General features: G+C 51.1%; 5 protein-coding genes across 5 annotated transcripts; 3 read left to right on the top strand and 2 right to left on the bottom strand.

Moving 5' to 3' along the window:
- Positions 1-131: 131 nt before the first annotated feature.
- Positions 132-4,732, top strand: UHO2_02596 (uncharacterized protein; the record flags this gene model as incomplete). Its single annotated transcript, XM_041555384.1, has 2 exons — positions 132-954; positions 1,029-4,732. The coding sequence occupies 2 exons, from the start codon at positions 132-134 to the stop codon at positions 4,730-4,732; spliced, it is 4,527 nt and encodes a 1,508-aa protein (XP_041411318.1).
- A 177-nt stretch (positions 4,733-4,909) lies between these two features.
- On the bottom strand, positions 4,910-5,905 carry UHO2_02597 (uncharacterized protein; the record flags this gene model as incomplete). The annotated part of the gene is made up of 1 exon (XM_041555385.1): positions 4,910-5,905. The coding sequence occupies one exon, from the start codon at positions 5,903-5,905 to the stop codon at positions 4,910-4,912; it is 996 nt and encodes a 331-aa protein (XP_041411319.1).
- A 3,484-nt stretch (positions 5,906-9,389) lies between these two features.
- Positions 9,390-10,772, top strand: UHO2_02598 (uncharacterized protein; the record flags this gene model as incomplete). Its single annotated transcript, XM_041555386.1, has 1 exon — positions 9,390-10,772. One exon carries the CDS (start codon positions 9,390-9,392, stop codon positions 10,770-10,772), a length of 1,383 nt encoding a protein of 460 aa, XP_041411320.1.
- Positions 10,773-10,898: 126 nt separating this feature from the next.
- Positions 10,899-12,683, bottom strand: UHO2_02599 (uncharacterized protein; the record flags this gene model as incomplete). Its single annotated transcript, XM_041555387.1, has 1 exon — positions 10,899-12,683. One exon carries the CDS (start codon positions 12,681-12,683, stop codon positions 10,899-10,901), a length of 1,785 nt encoding a protein of 594 aa, XP_041411321.1.
- A 3,680-nt stretch (positions 12,684-16,363) lies between these two features.
- UHO2_02600 (uncharacterized protein) lies at positions 16,364-18,604 on the top strand (the record flags this gene model as incomplete). The annotated part of the gene is made up of 1 exon (XM_041555388.1): positions 16,364-18,604. The coding sequence occupies one exon, from the start codon at positions 16,364-16,366 to the stop codon at positions 18,602-18,604; it is 2,241 nt and encodes a 746-aa protein (XP_041411322.1).
- Positions 18,605-19,184: the final 580 nt, after the last annotated feature.

The following is a 19,184-nucleotide window of genomic DNA, read 5'->3' on the forward strand; positions in this document are numbered from 1 at the left end:
TCCTTCCTTCTTCCCCCTTCCCCACCGACCTTGCCTTGCCTTCTGTTCCACTTTGCCAGCGCCTTCCCTCGGCTACTGTACTAAGCACCACAGACCTCCCCATCTTCTTCGCCTCCATAACATCGGTCACTATGCCCCCTCCTAACCATTCCGAACGCATCGAATCCCTGGAGGACCAGGTTCGTTCATTACTCGCAGCCCTCGAAGCTCGCAGCGCTCCAGCTCCCTCACCCAGCGAAAATGCTTCTGTCCAGCAAGGTTTTCGCACCAATGAACCAGAGGTTTTCATGGGTGAGCGAGGGCACCTCGAGCCGTTTCTAGCTCAGGTTGATGTGTTTCTGCGACTCAACCCAGGGCGCTTCATCAACGACTCCGACCAGATCCTCTGGTTATCCACACTCCTGCGTGGAGTTGCGCACCAGTGGTTCTACCCCCACCTTAGCGCTGTCAACCCTCCCGCCTGGCTCACAGACTACCCCTTATTCATCAACCAACTACGCGTGGTCTTTGGGGACCCAGATCGTATTGCCACTGCCAAGCGGGAGATCGAGGCTCTATCCCAGACCACCTCTGTAGCCAACTACCTCACCCAATTCCGCCAGTTGCAAATGACCCTCAATTGGGGTGAAGACACCATGGCTTGGTTCTTTTATCGAGGACTCAAGGAGAACGTCAAGGATGACCTTAGTCGCTCTGGCAAACCAACCGATCTGGAAACCCTCATCCAGAGATCCCTTGAGATCGATAACCGTATTGCCGAGCGGATCTCCGAGAAGAGGAGGACGATCACCCGGTTGGCAAACCCTACACCCATGCCTGTCTCCAACCCTCCCATTGCTCCAACAGCCGTCTACCCCTCCTCTCCTTCCACCCTTCGCGTCCCCCTTACCACAGCTGGAAAGCTGGACCCGGACGAATACAAGCGGCGCCAAGCAAACAACTTGTGCATCTACTGTGCTTCTTCAGAGCACACCGTCACAGACTGTCCTATCATCAAATCAAAAAAATAGCGGGCTTGTCAAAAACAGCCGCCTTAGCAGCACAAGCCCAAACCGCTAAGCACCGACTGACAGCACTCGCTCCTGTAGATTCACAACCCTCTGGTAATCAGTATCTATCTACATCCCTTTGCTTCCTGTCACGTCCTTCTTTTCCGGTGCACAATGTCATGATCGACTCCGGCGCCACCACCAACTTCATAGACTCGCGCTTCGTCACCCTCCACTCCCTGCCTCTGACCTCGAAGCCGCTCACCGAGACTCTCTTGCTTGCAGACGGCAAAACCCAAGTCATCATCAGCAAGGAAGTACAGCTGTCATGCCTCGTTGCAGAGCTCTTCCCATCCGACATCACCTTCCAAGTCTCTGATCTTGGTCCATGTCCCATCATCCTGGGGCTACCATGGTTAAAAGGAGCCAATCCTAATATAGATTGGCAATCCGGCGACATCACCATGCGAAGCCCTCCTCTAACCCCTTCACCAATGGCTCCATCTCAGCCGTCACCCGCTCTGCCATCTGCATCACTTGATATCGATGTTATCGATGCTATTGCCTTTGACAAGTCCCTCCAGTCGGACTGTATCACCTCGGGTACTCTCTACCCCTCCCCCATCCAATCACAGTACTTACTCGCCACCACCACAACATCCTCGGATACCACCATGGCTCTCGCTTACGATGCTGGTCTTCCTGATATCATCCCCCCGGAATACCACCAGTATCTCGATGTGTTCAGCAGAGTCAAAGCTGACAAACTTCCGCCTCATCGCACATACGATCATCAGATTCCACTGGAGGAAGGCAAATCTCCACCCTTCGGACCCATCTATAGTCTCTCAGAACATGAGCTTAAGACCCTCCGGGGGTACCTGGAAGAGAATCTTGCCAAAGGATTCATATCTCCATCCGACTCGCCAGCAGCTTCCCCCATCCTCTTTGTTAAAAAGAAGGATGGTTCCCTCCGCCTCTGTGTAGACTATCGAGGTCTCAACCGGATCACCATTCGTAACCGTTACCCACTACCCCTCATCGATGAATTACTTGACCGACTCCGCAAAGCCCGGTTCTTCACCCGTATAGATCTGCGTGGCGCGTACAACCTCCTTCGCATTGCCAAGGGGGACAAATGGAAGACAGCCTTCCGTACTCGATATGGCCTCTTTCAGTACAACGTCATGCCCTTCGGCCTCACCAATGCTCCTGCCTCCTTCCAACACCTGATGAATGACACATTCAAGGATATGTTAGACAGGTCCCTTATCATCTACCTCGATGACCTGTTGATATACTCCCCCACCCTTGAACAGCATCAAAGACATGTCTCTGCTGTCCTGGCACGCCTCCGCCAAGCGGGCCTGTATGCAAAAGCAGAGAAGTGCCAGTTCTCCACTTCGCAGACCGAGTTCCTAGGGTTTGTGGTCTCGGATCAAGGTGTCTCCATGGATCCTAGTAAGACAGAGGTCATCACCAACTGGCCTGTACCCAAGTCAGTGCATGATGTACAGGTGTTCTTAGGTTTCTGTAACTTCTACAGGAAGTTCATCCCCCAGTACTCTCGAACCGCATACCCTCTCACACAGTTGTTGCGTAAGGAGGCCCAGAGTGCTCCTTTCGCCTGGCACAATGACGCCCAACACGCCTTTGAGCAGCTTCGCTCGGCCTTCGGCACTGACACCATCTTGCGTCACTTTGACCCCACACGGCCCATCATTGTTGAAACTGATGCATCAGACTTTGCAGTTGCTGCAGTCCTTTCACAGTCATTCGATCAAGGCACTAGGCACCCCATTGCATTCTTTTCAAAGAAGCTTGATCCGGCACAACTCAATTACCCCATCTTTGATAAAGAGATGTTTGCCATTGTCGCGGCCTTCAAACACTGGCGCCAGTACCTTGAGGGTGCCAAGTTTCCGGTGCAGGTCCTCACCGATCATCGCAGTCTTGAGTACTTCACTACTACCAAGCAACTCAACCGTAGACAAGCTCGTTGGTCAGAACTCCTTTCCGATTTTGACTTTGTCATCCAATACCGCCCTGGTGCACAGGCTGGTCTGCCAGATGCCCTCACTCGTCGTTCCGACATGCGACCCATGGACAAGGGCCCATCACTGATGCAGGAGCACAACCCAAACAACTTTCAAGCCCTCCTCAAACCTCATCAACTCCGACTTGCTGCTACTGGCATCCTCACAGTAAAGTCGGACATTACTGACAAAATCCGTGATGCCCTTTCCGGCGACTCCTGGACCTCAGCGCTCCTGGAGCAAGCCCACCTTGGATTACTGCCACTTGGTTTCGCAATCAATTCCAGGAACCTTCTCACCTACCGGGACTCAGTCTGCGTACCTGATGTAGGTGACCTCCGACTCCTAATTGTTCAAGACCGACACAACTCGCCTTCGGTTGGGCATCCGGGTCGCAGAAAGACGCTTGCTCTTGTTCGCCGGTCCTTCTTCTGGCCGGGCATGTCCAAATTTGTCCACACCTTTGTTGATTCCTGTGAGACATGTCGGCGCATCAAGGCTGCCCGGCACAGGCCTTACGGTCACCTCAAATCCCTCCCAGTTCCCCCTCATCCATGGTCTTCCATATCCATGGATCTCATCGAGCAACTGCCCCCATCATCTGGCTTCACTGCCATCCTCGTTGTGGTTGACCGCCTCACAAAGATGGCAACCTTTGTTCCGACTACCAACACATTGGATGCTCCCGAACTGGCCAAACTCTTCCTGCGCCATGTATACTCGAAGCATGGTCTCCCCACCTCCATCGTGTCGGACCGAGGTTCCGAGTTCACATCCCACTTTTGGCGCTCCCTCTCTGCTCTCCTTGGCATCGAAAACCACTTCTCCTCTGCTTATCACCCCCAGTCGGATGGACAGACCGAGCGTGTTAACCAGGTCCTTGAGCAGTACCTTCGCGGGTATTCAAACCACCTACAGACCAATTGGAGCGACCTCCTACCTTTGGCCGAATTCTCCTACAACAATGCTGAGCATGCGTCAACTCAACTCACCCCGTTCTTCGCCAACTACGGGTACCATCCTCGCTTCAGCTTTGATAACACCGATCCAGCCTCTTTGCCTCTTTTCCCTGCTGCCCGCTCGTACACAGATCAGCTAAAGCAGCTCCATGAGTATGTTCGAGGGGAGTTGGATAAAGCCAACAGCCGATCGGCTGCACAGTTCGATAAACACCGCCTTCCCTCCCCTCAGTTCCAGCCTGGCGACAGAGTTTGGCTGTCTGCCGATAATATCCGCTCCCTTCGCCCCACCAAGAAGCTGGACTACCGCCGACTCGGACCCTTCTCCATCAGCAAAGTCATCTCCTCCCATGCCTATCGCCTCCAGCTTCCTCCATCGATGAAGATCCATAACGTGTTCCATGTTGACCGCTTGGAACCCTATGTCGCCAACACAATCCCAAATCGGGTCCAGCCACCGCCCCCCCCGGTCGAAATCGAAAGCGATATTGAATATGAAGTTGAACAAATCCTCGATAGCAAGGTCGATCATCGCTACCGTGACCCACTCTTCTACCTTGTCCGCTGGGTCGGATATGGGCCTGACCACAACTCCTGGGAACCCGCCTCCAATCTCACCCATGCTGGCGACCTGATTGCTGAATTCCATACAGCCAACCCAACCCGCCCATCTCCTACTCATTGCTATACTCCTCCCCTGTCGTCGTTTCTTTTGGGGGGGGGGGATACTGTCACGACTCAGTCATGACCCTTCTCATATTTAGAATAGATCTAACATCGATATGTCATTTCACTGCAAAAGAGTCTTAGACTTGTCGCATTGAGTCTTGTACCTTCGATCTCATAGTTTGCTCCTTCCTTCTTCTCTTCTCTTTTCCCTTAAGGAAAAGAGATCATAAGTCACTCTCTCAATCAACTCTCTCATCTACTCCTTCCGAAGTCTGGTAGCCTCCTCTGCCTCTCCTCTCGATCTCGCCCTCGTCGTCATCGCCAACCGTAGGGCCGGTTCGTGATACATCCTCTGTCGATCGATCTCCTCGACCTCTCGATACCACTCCCATCTCTTCCCAGGTGGATTCCTCTCGAACTTCTCCTGTATGCTACGAGTGAGACTACCTCTGAAGAGATCAATCACTAGCTCATTGTCATCTAGGTTGACCTGTCCTTCCAAGTCTCTGAACCGCTCTACATGACGTGTGGCGGCACCAGGAGCATCACTTGTGAGTCTGAGAGCCAACAGCTTGTTGTATGCCTCCATCCTAGCATTGCGTGGGTTGAACTGCTCTGACAGTCGCTCTGTGAAGTAGTGCCAATCATTGAACAACCTTCCTTCTCTAGCTCTATCAATACGGAGCTTGGAGGTCCACCACTCTCTTGCTGTCCCTTCCAGTTGAGCACCCATGTGATTGATCATCCTAGACTGCTCATACACCTGGTTGAACTTAAACCATGCTTCGGCTTCTAGAATGAAGATCTCCATGTCTCGGGGATTGAACTTTGGAAAGGGGGTGGCGATGGGCTTTGACCGGTTAAGCTCTGCCATGATGCTGGTATCCTCCTCGTGGTCCAGGGGGTAAGGGTCCGTCCTAGTCCTGCTGTAGGGGTCCAGCTTAGTCTTGACATATCTTGGCCCAGTAGGTGAAGCATACTTCTCATAGTTGATGTCCTCCTGCTCATCCAGGTTGAATGAGACTGATCGTCTTGGTCGTGGAGCTGGAGTAGGGGTATGTGGGTCTCCTATCATAGACTCATCTCCTCCTCCTGCTTGGTCTTCTGAGTGAGAGAGGTCCATTGTCTCCTCCCTGCTCAGTTGAGCTCGTTGTAATCGTTCCTCTCGATGACCCTGTCTGGTAAGCTCTAGCTGTGCTTCCAATAGAGTGAGTAGTCTATCGAGCTTATTGTTGAGGTCTGGGTCCATCATGGTGATCGTGAGGAGCTGCTTGAACGATCCACTCTAATGTCAGGGGTCTCGCGCCTGAAACCCAGGTCGGTCTGTCGAGATACTCGGTGACTATTAAACTGTGTGACAGCTATTGTCTCGGTATCAGTGACTATCAAGTTGTGCAGTGACAGCAGGTGGCGTTCGTTGTATATACTATCGTAGGTTTCGGCTGACCTCTGTGGACACTCTGTTCAGGGGTAGCTCGGCACGATCAATATCAATGTTATGATGACACCAAGGTCTGGTGTGGGTGTTGATGATGATGAGGTTGATGGTGTTGGTGATGAGATTGGTGATGTCGATGATAATGAGGTTGATGGTGTTGATGATAAGATTGGTGATGTCAATGATAATGAGGTTGATGGTGTTGGTGATAAGGTTGGTGGCGTCAACACGAGTGTCCAGTGTGTTGACTTGATGCTTTGAAGTGATCCCCGGACCGCAGTGGACTACTGCCTTCGGTTCTATCTATATCCGGACCACTAACCTGCTATGGGCGCCTTCGGACGTCAGGTAGTGGTGATACAACACACACACTACGATGAGGAGCAACCTTGATAGATTGCTGCTATGCTGACTGTAACTAATGAGTACTTGTGTTTCTAAAGTATTGACTAGTTGTATGGTGAGTAGAGTGGATGAGGATCCACTCGACCTATTGATGAGAAAGCATGGTTATATACCTCTTCTCAGCATCGCCAGCGATGCTGCTCCTGCTCTCTCTCCAGAGAGTACCTTCTTCATCGAGTACTGCTCAGGGGCCTCTCCTGCTTGGCACCCCTGTGCCTCTTGAGCTGTGTCGACTCCTTCGACACTGCTCCTCCTCCTCATGACCTGGTGTCGACTCCTTCGACACTGCTCCTCCTCCTTTGATCAGTGACAGTTCCTTTGGCTCTTGTCTCTCGAGCCCCTGAGTGGTAACCATCTGCATGTTCCTTGAGCTTGGTCCTCTTCGTGGCTGTGCCTGCTCCTTGAGCTTGGTCCTCCTCGTGGCTGTGCTTGGCCCTCCTTTGCATGTGAGTCCATAGGAGTCCATGGTCTCCATGGAGACTGCACTATGACCATGCTCTCTACTGGTGTCGACTAGGTCTTCGATACCTGTGCTCCTTCCATATGAACCCATGACCCTCCTGCTTCTTGAGCATCCAGGCCCATGACATACTGCCTTTGGTTCTATCTATATCTGGACCACTGACCTGCTATGGGCCACCTTCAGACATCAGGTAGTGGTGATACAACACATGCACTATGATGAGGAGCAACCTTGATAGATTGCTACTATGCTGACTGAAACTAATATATACTTATGCTGAAGTGATAACTAGTTATGATGTGTGTAGAGTGGATGAGGATCCACTCGACCTTTGATAATGAGAAAGTATGGTTATATACCTCTTCACAGCATCACCAGCAATGCTGTTCCTGCTCTCTCTCTCCAGAGAGTACCTTCTTCATCGAGTACTGTACAGGGGGCCCCTCTAGCACCACTCCTGTCCTCCTTGAGCTATCCTGCTTGCTTGGCACCCCTGTGCCTTTGTGTCGACTCCTTCGACACTGCTCCTCCTCCTTGCTATCCTGCTTGCTTGGCACCCCTGTGCCTCTTGAGCTGTGTTGACTCCTTCGACACTGCTCCTCCTCCTTGCTATCCTGCTTGTTTGGCACCCCTGTGCCTCCTGAGTGGTGTCGACTCCTTTGACACTGCTCCTCCTCCTCAGGACCTGCTTGCCAGTTCCCTATACACTGCTCCTTCTCCTTTGACTGGTGACGGTTCTTTTGACTCTTGTCTCTTGAGCCCCTGAGTGGTAACCATCTGCATGCTCCTTGAGCTTGGTCCTCTTCATGGCTGTGCCTGGCCCTCCTCGCATATGGGCCCGGTCCTCCTTTGCATGTGAGTCCGTAGGAGTCCATGGTCTCCATGGAGACTGCACCCATGCTCTCTACTGGTATCGACTAGATCTCCGATACCTGTGCTCCTTCCATATGAACCAGTGACCCTCCTGCTTCTTGAGCATTCAGGCCCATGACAGCATGCACATCCCTCTTGCCTGGAAGCCAGGAGTGCTCAGTTGAGAGCACTTCTGCTACAAAGGCTTCCACAGCATCAATGTAGCACTGGTGATCCTGCCACACTCACTGCAGATTGTCAAATCAGTTGTTGGACAGCCTGGCAGCATTCAGGATTTGAAGGTTTGGACCTCAGGCAGCAACATCCTCAAGAAGCCTTGCCTGTACCTTGATGAAGGTGAGTTCATCTGGGTTGATGGTGGATATGGCCATTCTCCCTTCACAGTTGGACCATTCTCTCACATTGCCACCAACAAGAGTCAAGACCTTCAACACTTCAACTACATGCTCTCTTGAGTCCAAGTACAAGTCGAACATGCCATTGCATACCTGAAGAACCACTTCCAGTGCCTTACAGGCTATCATGGTAACATCTACCATTTTGAGGACCACATCACTGCTGCTGAGATGATCCAAGCCTGCATTGTTGCCCACACCTTTGCAAGTCAATATGACCATCCTGCCAATATTGCTGACCTGCTGTTGCCCTCTTTCTCTGAGGATGAGGTGAATGAGGTTGTTCAAAGCCTCCAACTTGATGCCAGGGATACACAAGAGCTCAGGAGGACAAGACACACAAATCAGCATGGATATGAACTGGACCTTGCCTCTGCAATGCAAGGAATGTTGCAGTATGCAGTGTCAAGACTTTGAAGTTCTGCTGCACATGATCTTCGAGAGGATTTGTTCCAGGCACTGTTCAGATCCACTGGGCACAATGAGGAAGACACTACTGCATTGTCTCAATGTCATGAGAGGACTACTGTGGACTACAATGCCATGACTCAAAGCACTTCAGCTCAGAGACAGGAGCAAGTCTTGATGCAACCATTCTTGATCTGACAGGCACTCTCTCTTCTGCTGTTCAATACAACTCTTCTCACCACCATATGAAACATTACATTGAGTGCATTGTGTGAAGAGGAAAGCAAGATATAAATAAGCAAGCAATGGGTAATAGTGACAAGAGTGACAAGTAACATATGCTCACTGTTAGGTTATGTCTCTTATCAGCTGTATGACTTCATTGTGTTTTTGGAAACCTGCATTTTCTTGGGGGGGTTCAAATTCCCTCCAAAAACGCGCTTTTCAAAAAACCCGCGTTTTTAAAAACGCAAAAACTTTGATACCCCCTGTAGTTGCTTTTTACTACAGATTTCGGGTTTCAGGCGCGCGACCTCTGACACCTCGGTCTATCGGCGACTTGGCTTTCCCGCATATCTGTTATTCCGGCGTAACTTCAACTAGCAGACCGAGGGTTGTTCTGACGTGGATCGCAGAAAGGATTCGCGAATAGAGTTGCCGTCAGACCTCTTTCTTTACCATCACCATCACCGCCCGGTGTCGTCTTACACGTTCCAGCAGAACGAGCTTCCCCCCCTCCGCCACGACACGGACCATGACCTCCCCACTTCGAACGACCACAGGGTTGCGGAAAGCAGCTGAGTCCTGCGCATCGCTCCGCAGCTCTACCACTATAACCGCTCGACGTATACTCCTACACACATCATCCAGAGCTCCCGCCTCCTATCGCCGCTTCAACAACGACAAGCAACCCTCCTTATCTTGGCCCACACCACAACCCCAATCTAGAAAACAACTCTCTCCAGACGTACTCCGCAAACAGCTCGAAGACCAACTCTTCCACCGAATCGGTCAACCGCAACAACGCTCCCAATTACCTATCCAATATCAGCGCTTCGGAGGTGGCGGCTCTGGTCGAGGCGGTCGAGGAGGATGGCTTTCGTCCCGACCCCCAACACTCATCATTGTCGCTTTGGGTGGAGCAGGCGCATACTACGTCTTCCATCTTGAAAAAGTCCCGGAAACAGGTCGATGGAGATTCATAGACATTTCCCCCGCCCAAGAGCATCAGATGGGACAAGAAACTTTCCGACAAACTCTGGCCGAATATCAAAATCGGATCCTACCCGCCAACCATTCCCACTCCAAACAAGTGCGGGCTGTAGCAAGCCGGATCGTTGCAGCACTGGATAATGCGGTGGATGGAAGTAATCAACCTCATCATACGAGAGGCGATGCTGGGTTGACGCAACATTCGCATGGTGAAGAGGGAGGGATCACTTATGGTTCCAATGCGTCTCTTGGTGGTGTGGGTGGAGCGCAGGGCGGGGCTTGGCTTGGGAACCAAACCGCGCAACCGGCACAGAAACAAGGAACGAAATGGGAAGTGTTTGTGATTGACGATCCGAAGCAGAAGAATGCATTTGTTCTTCCAGGTGGGAAAATTTTCGTGTTTACCGGTATCTTACCGATTTGTGCCAACGCAGATGGGCTGGCTACAGTGTTGGGCCATGAAGTTGCGCATCAGGTTGCTCGGCATTCTGCTGAGAAGATGTCCGGGTATAAGGTTTTGCTCTTCGGCACATTCTTGCTGGAAGCGTTCGGGGCGGATATCGGGTTGAGCAGAGCAGCGTTGACGTTATTGCTAAGTTTGCCGAATTCGAGAAAGACGGAGTTGGAAGCGGACTATTTGGGATTAAGGATCATGAGCAAGGCTTGTTTCGATCCGAGAGAAGCAAGTAGGTTGTGGACTAGAATGAGTGAAAGTGAAGGAGGGAAGGCGGGAGGAGGGGTTTTAGATAGTGCTCAAGCGATATTGTCGACTCATCCGGTGAGCAGTCAGAGGATTCAGAATATGGAAAAGTGGCTACCGGAGGCGTTGGAGACCAGGCAAGCGTCCGACTGTCCAGCTGCGGAGACTGTTTCTGGGTTTAGAAATGCGGCGGGGGCTGCTAGACAGACTCTCTCTCCATTCTAATCGAACCTTCGGTATAGGACTCAAAGTAAAGGTCAGGCAAAGAATGCGATAGAATGCGATATATTGCTCTATTGAAATACATAGAATGGAGGGTACGTGTTTCCATGAACAAGCGTCACTATGACTCTATTGTTCCTTGTGCAAATTGACTCTCCAGGCGCTCGCCGGCAAAGCTTGCAACTTTCTACAAGCTGGAATAATGAATGTCACCAACAACACCGTTCCAACCAAGACGCACAGTGTTGAAGTCCAATAATACCCGTCCCTTTCAATATAGCACTCGCCTCCTGCAGCCGAGCACGCTGCTTTGCCCAAATCCGACGTACACTCATTCCCTCCAATCCCCTTCGATGCAGTCGCCCACAACTTTGCGATCTCGGGATCTTTCAACAGACTTGCGCTGGATGGTGGCTGGCAGCTGGAGATGGTGAAAAGATCCACTGCTTTGAGAACGAAATATCTAGGCCAAGTGCCGCCGAGATTGGAGACTGTATTGAGGAGAGTCATGTATGTTCCGCCGATAAGAGGGTCTGCGATTTGGGTGTGGAATGCAGAGATACCGACGAATTGGACTGTTGATGCAAAGCTGCCTGCAACGGTGCTTGCGATTACGACGAAGAAGTATCCCGCTCCGATCCCTGCTTTTGGCATTCCGTGTACGATTGCCATTGACAGCACGGCGAAACCCAGCCTGAAGAAGAATGCGACAACCCAAGGCTGGAGTGCTTTATCGCCTTTACTCCACCTGGCGGCAAGGTACCCAAAAATGAGTTGGAATGGGAAATCGATCAGCACTGCCAACGCCAGATCCTCTTTCCCGAATCCCTTCTCGACGAGCTTCAAACCAGTGACGGCCTCGTTAGCTTGGAAACCGATCTTGGCGACAAAGTGGATCAGGATGAACGTTTGGACATGCTTGAGCCGACAAATGCGCCACATGATCGAGTAGACCTGTTTGACGTCCATGTCTGGCGAATCTTGGCTTTCTGCATCTTCCTTTTCGAACACGACAAGCCATGCGGTGACGAACAAGAAGCCGACAGCCCAGAACCGCATGTACGCGGAAAGCGATAGCAAGGGATAATCGAGCGCTGTAGAGCGGAAGTACTTGTTGCTGAACTCGACAGAGTTGAATGCTAGGAAGACGGTGAAGCTGAGGAAGTATCCCGAATTGAGGCCCACCGTTTGTGCAGTACTGGCGTATGAGAGGTTCTCTTGGGAGAGCAAGGTCAATGCCCACCCATCAACGGCAATGTCTTGTGTCGCGGCGAAGAGGATAAGAACGAAAAAGATGAGGGTGATGAGCTTGACGTTGGGTAGATCTGCCAATAGAAGATGGTCAACGTTGCTGGAGAGGTACCAGAACATAATACCGACGATGGTCTGGATGGGCACGATCCAGCTCTTCCTGCGACCGAGCGAGATCTTGCCAATAAGGGGGAGTTGCAGCTCGTTGACAAAGGTCGAATCGACAATGGGACTCCAAAAGAGTTTCAACGAGTAAGGATAGGTGCAGAGCATGAAGAAGCCAATATCGCCATAGCTCAACTTTGATTTGAGCAAGATAGGCATAGTACCGAATGCAAGGCCGACCGGAACACCTTGCAGCAGATAGAGGATCACCAGCAGGATCATAGCTTTTCGGTCTTTCGGTGAAAGGTCCATGAATCCGGAAGCTTCTTCGTTCGCCTGCTTCTCAGTGACTGCAATGCCGCTCTTTTCATCGATGGGAGTTGATGTTGGGTTGAGGATGGCATCTTTACCGGTAGCGGTGTGCTGCCGTGTTTCGAGCAAGTCGGATGTTTCCGCTTCTAGAGAGCTTGGTGTGCCGTTGATCGTTGTTGGTCGCTGTCGAAGGTTGGCATTGTTGCTCTTTTTGGATGAGCTTCGGGCCCCTTTTGATGCTGCCATGGCTGTTGTGGATATCTAGTAAGATAGAACCAGGAGGTGGAGGAGGAGGAGAAGCAGTCCAGCTGCTGCGAGAGATAGAGGCGAGAGACGGTGGGTGAGAAGGCAAAAGGAACACAAAGTGAAGTGAGAAACATGACACACTTTTTCTCCTCTGGCCAGCGGTCTGTGCTACGTTCCAGTTCCACGTCGATGGCTTTTTCGGTTCTTCCAAAGCAACAGCAGACGAAATCAGCATGGTGTTAGGTCGACCATACTCACAAGCAACAATGTCTTCTCCCTTCTGTGGATCAACCGCGATAAGAAGCGGCAGAAGTTCGGATAGAGCGGCCGAGACAAAGAGTTGAGGGAGTTGAAGTAGACAAAGCTACACAAAGCGTAGAGACAGCGAAGGTAGTGCTTACGGCCGAGTAAAAGGCCTGAACATCTTAGCACGGACCACATGTGTCACAACCTACTCATAACAAATGCTTTGTTATGTTCCGCAGTCAATGCGGCTCTCCGCCGCTCTTCTTTTGTATATATATAGACTCCTCGCTCTCTCGCTCTCTGTCTCTTACCATCATCAATCCACGCAGAAATCAGATACCTCAACTGATTAAGAGTCTGAAGCTCAGCAGCTTCTAGCGCCTCGCCACCAGGATGCCACCAAGAGTAGATAGCGTAGCACTACTTGAATGCACCATGCAGATGATCAGGGAAACTCACACCAACTGGGACAAAGACCAAGTCTTGGAGCGTGCCTTCTCGCTAATGAACCTCCAACCCAACACCAACCAAGCAGAGAAGATCCCCAAGTCGGTGCTCAGCATCATCTCGCAAATCGTCAAGCTCAACAAGAACAACTGGGCCATCTGGGAGCTGATGTTCATGGACTGCATCTGCCCAATCAAGAACACCAAGCAGATCCTCACTGAGGAGATTCCCAGTGGCCATACCGACTATGATGAGGAACTGGACAGCCACTTGCTGGGTCTCATCTTGTCCTCCTGTGACCACGGACCCACCAGCCGTATCAACACCTACACTGTGCAGGAGCAAGGTGAGGAGGAGCAGCTTGGCTCTACACTCTACAAGAAACTCAAAGCTGCTCTCACAATAAACGACGAAGTTAAGCTCTCCGCCATTCACGACCGGGTACACGAAGTCAAGCTAGCCCAGCGCAACATTGCCAACCTTGGTAAGGAGCTCGATCAAATCTGGAATGACGCAGCCAGGCTCGGTAGCCGCATGGACGAAAAGCTCAAAAAGTCTACCCTGTACCGCTGCGTCAAAGACGACTGGCTCTACACCCAGACAGTAGACTCCCTCAAAGCTGCTCAACCTGGTTGCAGCTATGAGTATGCCTATCATGCACTAGCTAAGAAGCACCAAGAAGCCGAGCTCTCAGGTCATATCCGAGCCATGGCCAGAGCTGCGGGCAATAGAAGTTCAACAGGCCAAGCTGGTGAGCATAGGCAGGTTCTTAACCAAGAGGATTACAATAGGGGCAGGCGTGACCCTGCAAACCCTAATGAACCAGCCAAGTGCTATAGGTGTAGGCAACCCGGGCACATTGCCATCAACTGCACCAACAGTCAGGAGCGAACTCCTACTCAGCAAGGTTAGGGACTCGGGTGCACCTTCTTCATAAGCAACACTGGCAACCGTAAACAAGACAGCATGTGGATTCTCGATTCTGGAGCTACACATCACATGGTTTGTGATGAGGGTATGCTCATTGCTCCGATGCCGAAGCAAGGATCCATAGATACTGCTGGACATGAACGGTTGCGAGTACAGGCAATAGGCGACGCAACTTTGCAAGTAAGAGATGTTAAGATACCACTCACTGATGTACTTCACGTTCCCAACCTTAGCAAGAACCTATTGTCCATCCCAGCGCTGACTGAAAATGGTGCACACGTGATATTTGAAGAGTCTGGAGCTACTATCCTCCAGCATGATGGGAGCATGGTCAAGAGCAAGACCAACCAGCACAAGAAGAGATGGGAGGTTTACAGTGACTCCCTAGCAGCACAGCTCAATGATCCCCTAGAGGGCATTGATGCCACCACAACACCAGCAAAACCCACAAGCCACACGACGAGCAAACTATGGCATGAACGATTTGGTCATCCTGGCAGGAACAAGACCAAGCAAATCCAGGCCCACTACTTAGGAAAAGAGACACAGCTTGGACATGACGCAAGGGATTGCAACTGTTGCAGCCAAGCAAAGCAAACACGTGCAAGAATGACAAGTAGCAAAACAGAGCGAGCCCAGGCACCCCTGGAGCTGGTACACATTGACTTGATGACGAACCTGAAAGGCCATCCCAACTACCACCATGCACTGGTAGTTGTAGATGACTCGTCATCCTATGTTTATGTGAAACCACTCCTCAGCAAGGCTGAAGCATTCCCCGCTCTAAAGGCATGGATCAAAGCAGCAGAGATAGCAATGGACCACATGCTAAAGTGCATCTGCAGCAACAACGGAACAGAGTGGTCTGTCATGGGCCTGGATGCTCAAGAAGCAGGAGGGTCATGGGTTCATATGGAAGGAGCACAGGTATCGAAGACCTAGTCGACACCAGTAGAGAGCATGGTCGTAGTGCAGTCTCCATGGAGACCATGGACTCCTATGGACTCACATGCAAAGGAGGGCCAAGCACAAGCCACGAAGAGGACCAAGCTCAAGGAGCATGCAGATGGTTACCATTCAGGGGCTCGAGAGACAAGAGCCAAAGGAACTGTCACTGATCAAAGGAGGAGGAGCAGTGTCGAAGGAGTCGACACCAGGTCATGAGGAGGAGGAGCAGTGTCGAAGGAGTCGACACAGCTCAAGAGGCACAGGGGTGCCAAGCAGGAGAGGCCCCTGAGCAGTACTCGATGAAGAAGGTACTCTCTGGAGAGAGAGCAGGAGCAGCATCGCTGGCAATGCTGTGAAGAGGTATATAACCATGCTTTCTCATCATCATAGGTCGAGTGGATCTCCATCCACTCTACTCACCATACAACTAGTCAATACTTTAGAAACACAAGTACTCATTAGTTACAGTCAGCATAGCAGCAATCTATCAAGGTTGCTCCTCATCGTAGTGTGTGTGTTGTATCACCACTACCTGACGTCCGAAGGCGCCCTTAGCAGGTTAGCGGTCCGGATATAGATAGAACCGAAGGCAGTAGTCCACTGCGGTCCGGGGATCACTTCAAGCATCAAGTCAACACACTGGACACTCGTGTTGACGCCACCAACCTTATCACCAACACCATCAACCTCATTATCATCGACATCACCAATCCCATCACCAACACCATCAACCTCATCATCATCAACACTCACACCAGACCTTGGTGTCATCATAACATTGATATCGATCGTGCCGAGCTACCCCTGAACGGAGTGTCCACAGAGGTCAGCCGAAACCTACGATAGTATATACAACAAACGCCACCTGTTGTCACTGCACGACTTGATAGTCACCGAGTATCTCGAGACAATAGCTGTCGCACAGTTTGATAGTCACCGAGTATCTCGACAGACCGACCTGGGTTTCAGGCGCGAGACCCCTGACATGGTCCAGCTTTGGAGCAGAAGAATGGAAATGAGAAGCAGGGTTCAAGTGGCAGAAAACCACACCTTACATCAGTGCCCAGAATGGGAGAGCAGAGTGCATGATCAGATCCCTTCAAGAAAAGATGCATGCAATGCTTGTCCAGAGATCAGTACCAAAGGAGCTGTGGCCCTACGCCATCATGGCTGCAGGGCACACACTGAACTTGACACCCTCTACCGAAGCAAATAGGATTCCATATGAGGACTTCCACCGCAAGTCTGCGCATGGCTTGGCCAAGCAGCTGCGTGTCTTTGGTTGCCTTGCTTGGGTCCACCTCCCCAAGAAGGATCATACAGGAAAGCATGGCGTAAGAGCAATCCCAGGAATCATGGTCAGCTACGATGACGAGCACAAGGGCTGGAAATTCTTCACCCCTGGCCACACCCCATCTATACGGTGGAGCAACTCAGCCACATTCCATGAAGCCAAAGGTTGGCATGATCGCCCCAGTGTGCAGAGCCCACTGCAGTTCGGCTTCGAGAGCCTCGAAGCAGAGGGTAATAGACCTGAGACAGATAGCGACAAGCCCGAATTGGAGGTGGAAGTACTCGACACAGAGGACCCACTTCCCAAAATACACACTGCACTGCCCGCTGACCCTATAGATGACAACAGGTCGGAGCTTGATGTTGAAGAGATAATTGGAGAAGCACACACAGCCACCCTGAACCTCACGCCGACCTTAAAGGAAGCACTCGCCAGCGATGATGCACAACAATGGCAGGAAGCCATACGCAAGGAGTTGGACAGACTTGAGGCAATGGGAACATGGGAGATTGTGGATGTTCCACCAAACACTAGACTTGTCGACTCCAAAATAGTCCTTCAGCTCAAATTGGATGCCGATGGCATACCTGTCCGGCACAAAGCGAGACTCGTCGCACGGGGTTTCACACAGCGGGAGGGTATCGACTTCGAAGAGACCTTTGTGCCTGTGGCACCACTCAGTGCAATAAGAGCCCTGTTATCCTTGGCAGTGGAGCGCAACTGGGAAGTCCATCAGCTTGACATCACAATGGCTTACCTCAACTCCACACTCAACCATGTGATCTACATGAAACCACCAGAAGGTGCCAAGGTGCCAAAAGGGAAAGCCTACCGAGTCATCAAGGGACTGTATGGCCTTAAACAGTCGGGACGGGAATGGAACATGGAGTTTGATAAGTTCCTACGATGCTCAAACTTTCACAGGCTCGACTGCGCACCGTGCATCTACACTAGAGGAGAAGGGGATAACTTCGCAATAGTGGTCATCTATGTTGACAACACGCTAATTATAGCTCCAACCCTAGAAACAGTAAGGTGTATCAAGGAGGAAATAGGCCAAAGATGGCGGATGGAGGATGGTGGCAATGTCTCCCACTTCCTCGGGATCAAAATCACCAGGGATCGAGAAGCGAAAACCATGGACCTCGAGCAAACTAGTTACGTTAAGCAGCTTCTGGATGAACATTTGGACAAGCACAGAAGGAAGTCCAGCGTACCACTCCAAGACATCCCAGTCCCAGAAACAGCAGCAAGCATAGCAGAACAAAAGGAGTACCCACAGATCATTGGCAAACTCCTGTGGTTGTCTAATGGAACACATCCAGACATCAGCCAAGCCGTCGGCGTCCTTGCACACTATATGACACAACCGTCAAGGGAGCACTACAACGCTGCACAGAAAGTACTCCAATATTTGGACCACACACGAGATATCCGCTTGCAATATGGCAGCAACAAGCAACAAGACTTTCTGATGGCGCACAGCAATGCAAACTGGGCAAGTGACGCTACAGCACAACACAAAAGCTCATCTGGTTCAGCAGTGTTCGTGTGTGGCAACCTGGTAGCATGGAAATCAGCACTACAGCGCTGCACCGCCTTATCGGTGGTGGAAGCAGAATTTGTAGCTGCGACAGAAGCTGCACGAGAGGTTCTGTTCTTCAAGCACCTCTTCAAGGCCGTCGGAATTGATGTTGGTATCCCTACAATCTTTTCAGACAACACTGGTACCATCCAGGTTAGCAAGGACCCCATGCAACACTGGAAGTTAAAGCACATTGACACCAAATACCACTTCATCAGAGACAACGTGCAAGATGGAAAGGTCAAGATCAAGTACATTAACACTGCAGATAACTTGGCAGACCTCTTTACCAAACCAGTGGGAAAGACTATACTACAGCACGTGCGACAGGGACTGGGACTAAAAGCCCAGCATGATGCAGTGGCTCGGCAGTCTCCTGCCTTGCCACTGAGGGAGGCAGTTGAGGGAGTTGAAGTAGACAAAGCTACACAAAGTGTAGAGACAGCGAAGGTAGTGCTTATGGCCGAGTAAAAGGCCTGAACATCTTAGCACGGACCACATGTGTCACAACCTACTCATAACAAATGCTTTGTTATGTTCCGCAGTCAATGCGGCTCTCTGCCGCTCTTCTTTTGTATATATATAGACTCCTCGCTCTCTCGCTCTCTGTCTCTTACCATCATCAATCCACGCAGAAATCAGATACCTCAACTCAAAGAAAAACAGGCAGACTGACAAGACAGAGGCCAACATGACCTTTGTCCCATTGCGAGAAAGAGGCTTGGTTATTTCTGTAGCCAATCAATGTGCCTGTATCTCTGCTGATAGCGGACAGGAACAGGACACTCCTTCTCATCGTGGTCTGAGCTTCTTTTGCCCCACAATCACATGAAAAGTTGTCAAGCTTTCGCTGTTCTCCTGTGCCTGGGTGATAGTCGAACAGAACAATCTTTCAGCCGTTGCCCCTGTCCCTTTCTCATGTCCACAAGCTTGCTGAACGTCTTTGAATCCGACCTTCGCTCCTCCCTACATCCATCTCGACCATCCGTAGCCATTAAGAGGAGGTCTCCGGCCTGAGTTGTATGGTCAGAATCGCAATCTATTCATTCTT

This window comes from Ustilago hordei (genome assembly GCF_900519145.1).
Source record: "Ustilago hordei strain Uho2 genome assembly, contig: UHO2_contig_04, whole genome shotgun sequence".
In the NCBI taxonomy this organism is placed as follows: Eukaryota; Fungi; Basidiomycota; class Ustilaginomycetes; order Ustilaginales; family Ustilaginaceae; genus Ustilago; species Ustilago hordei.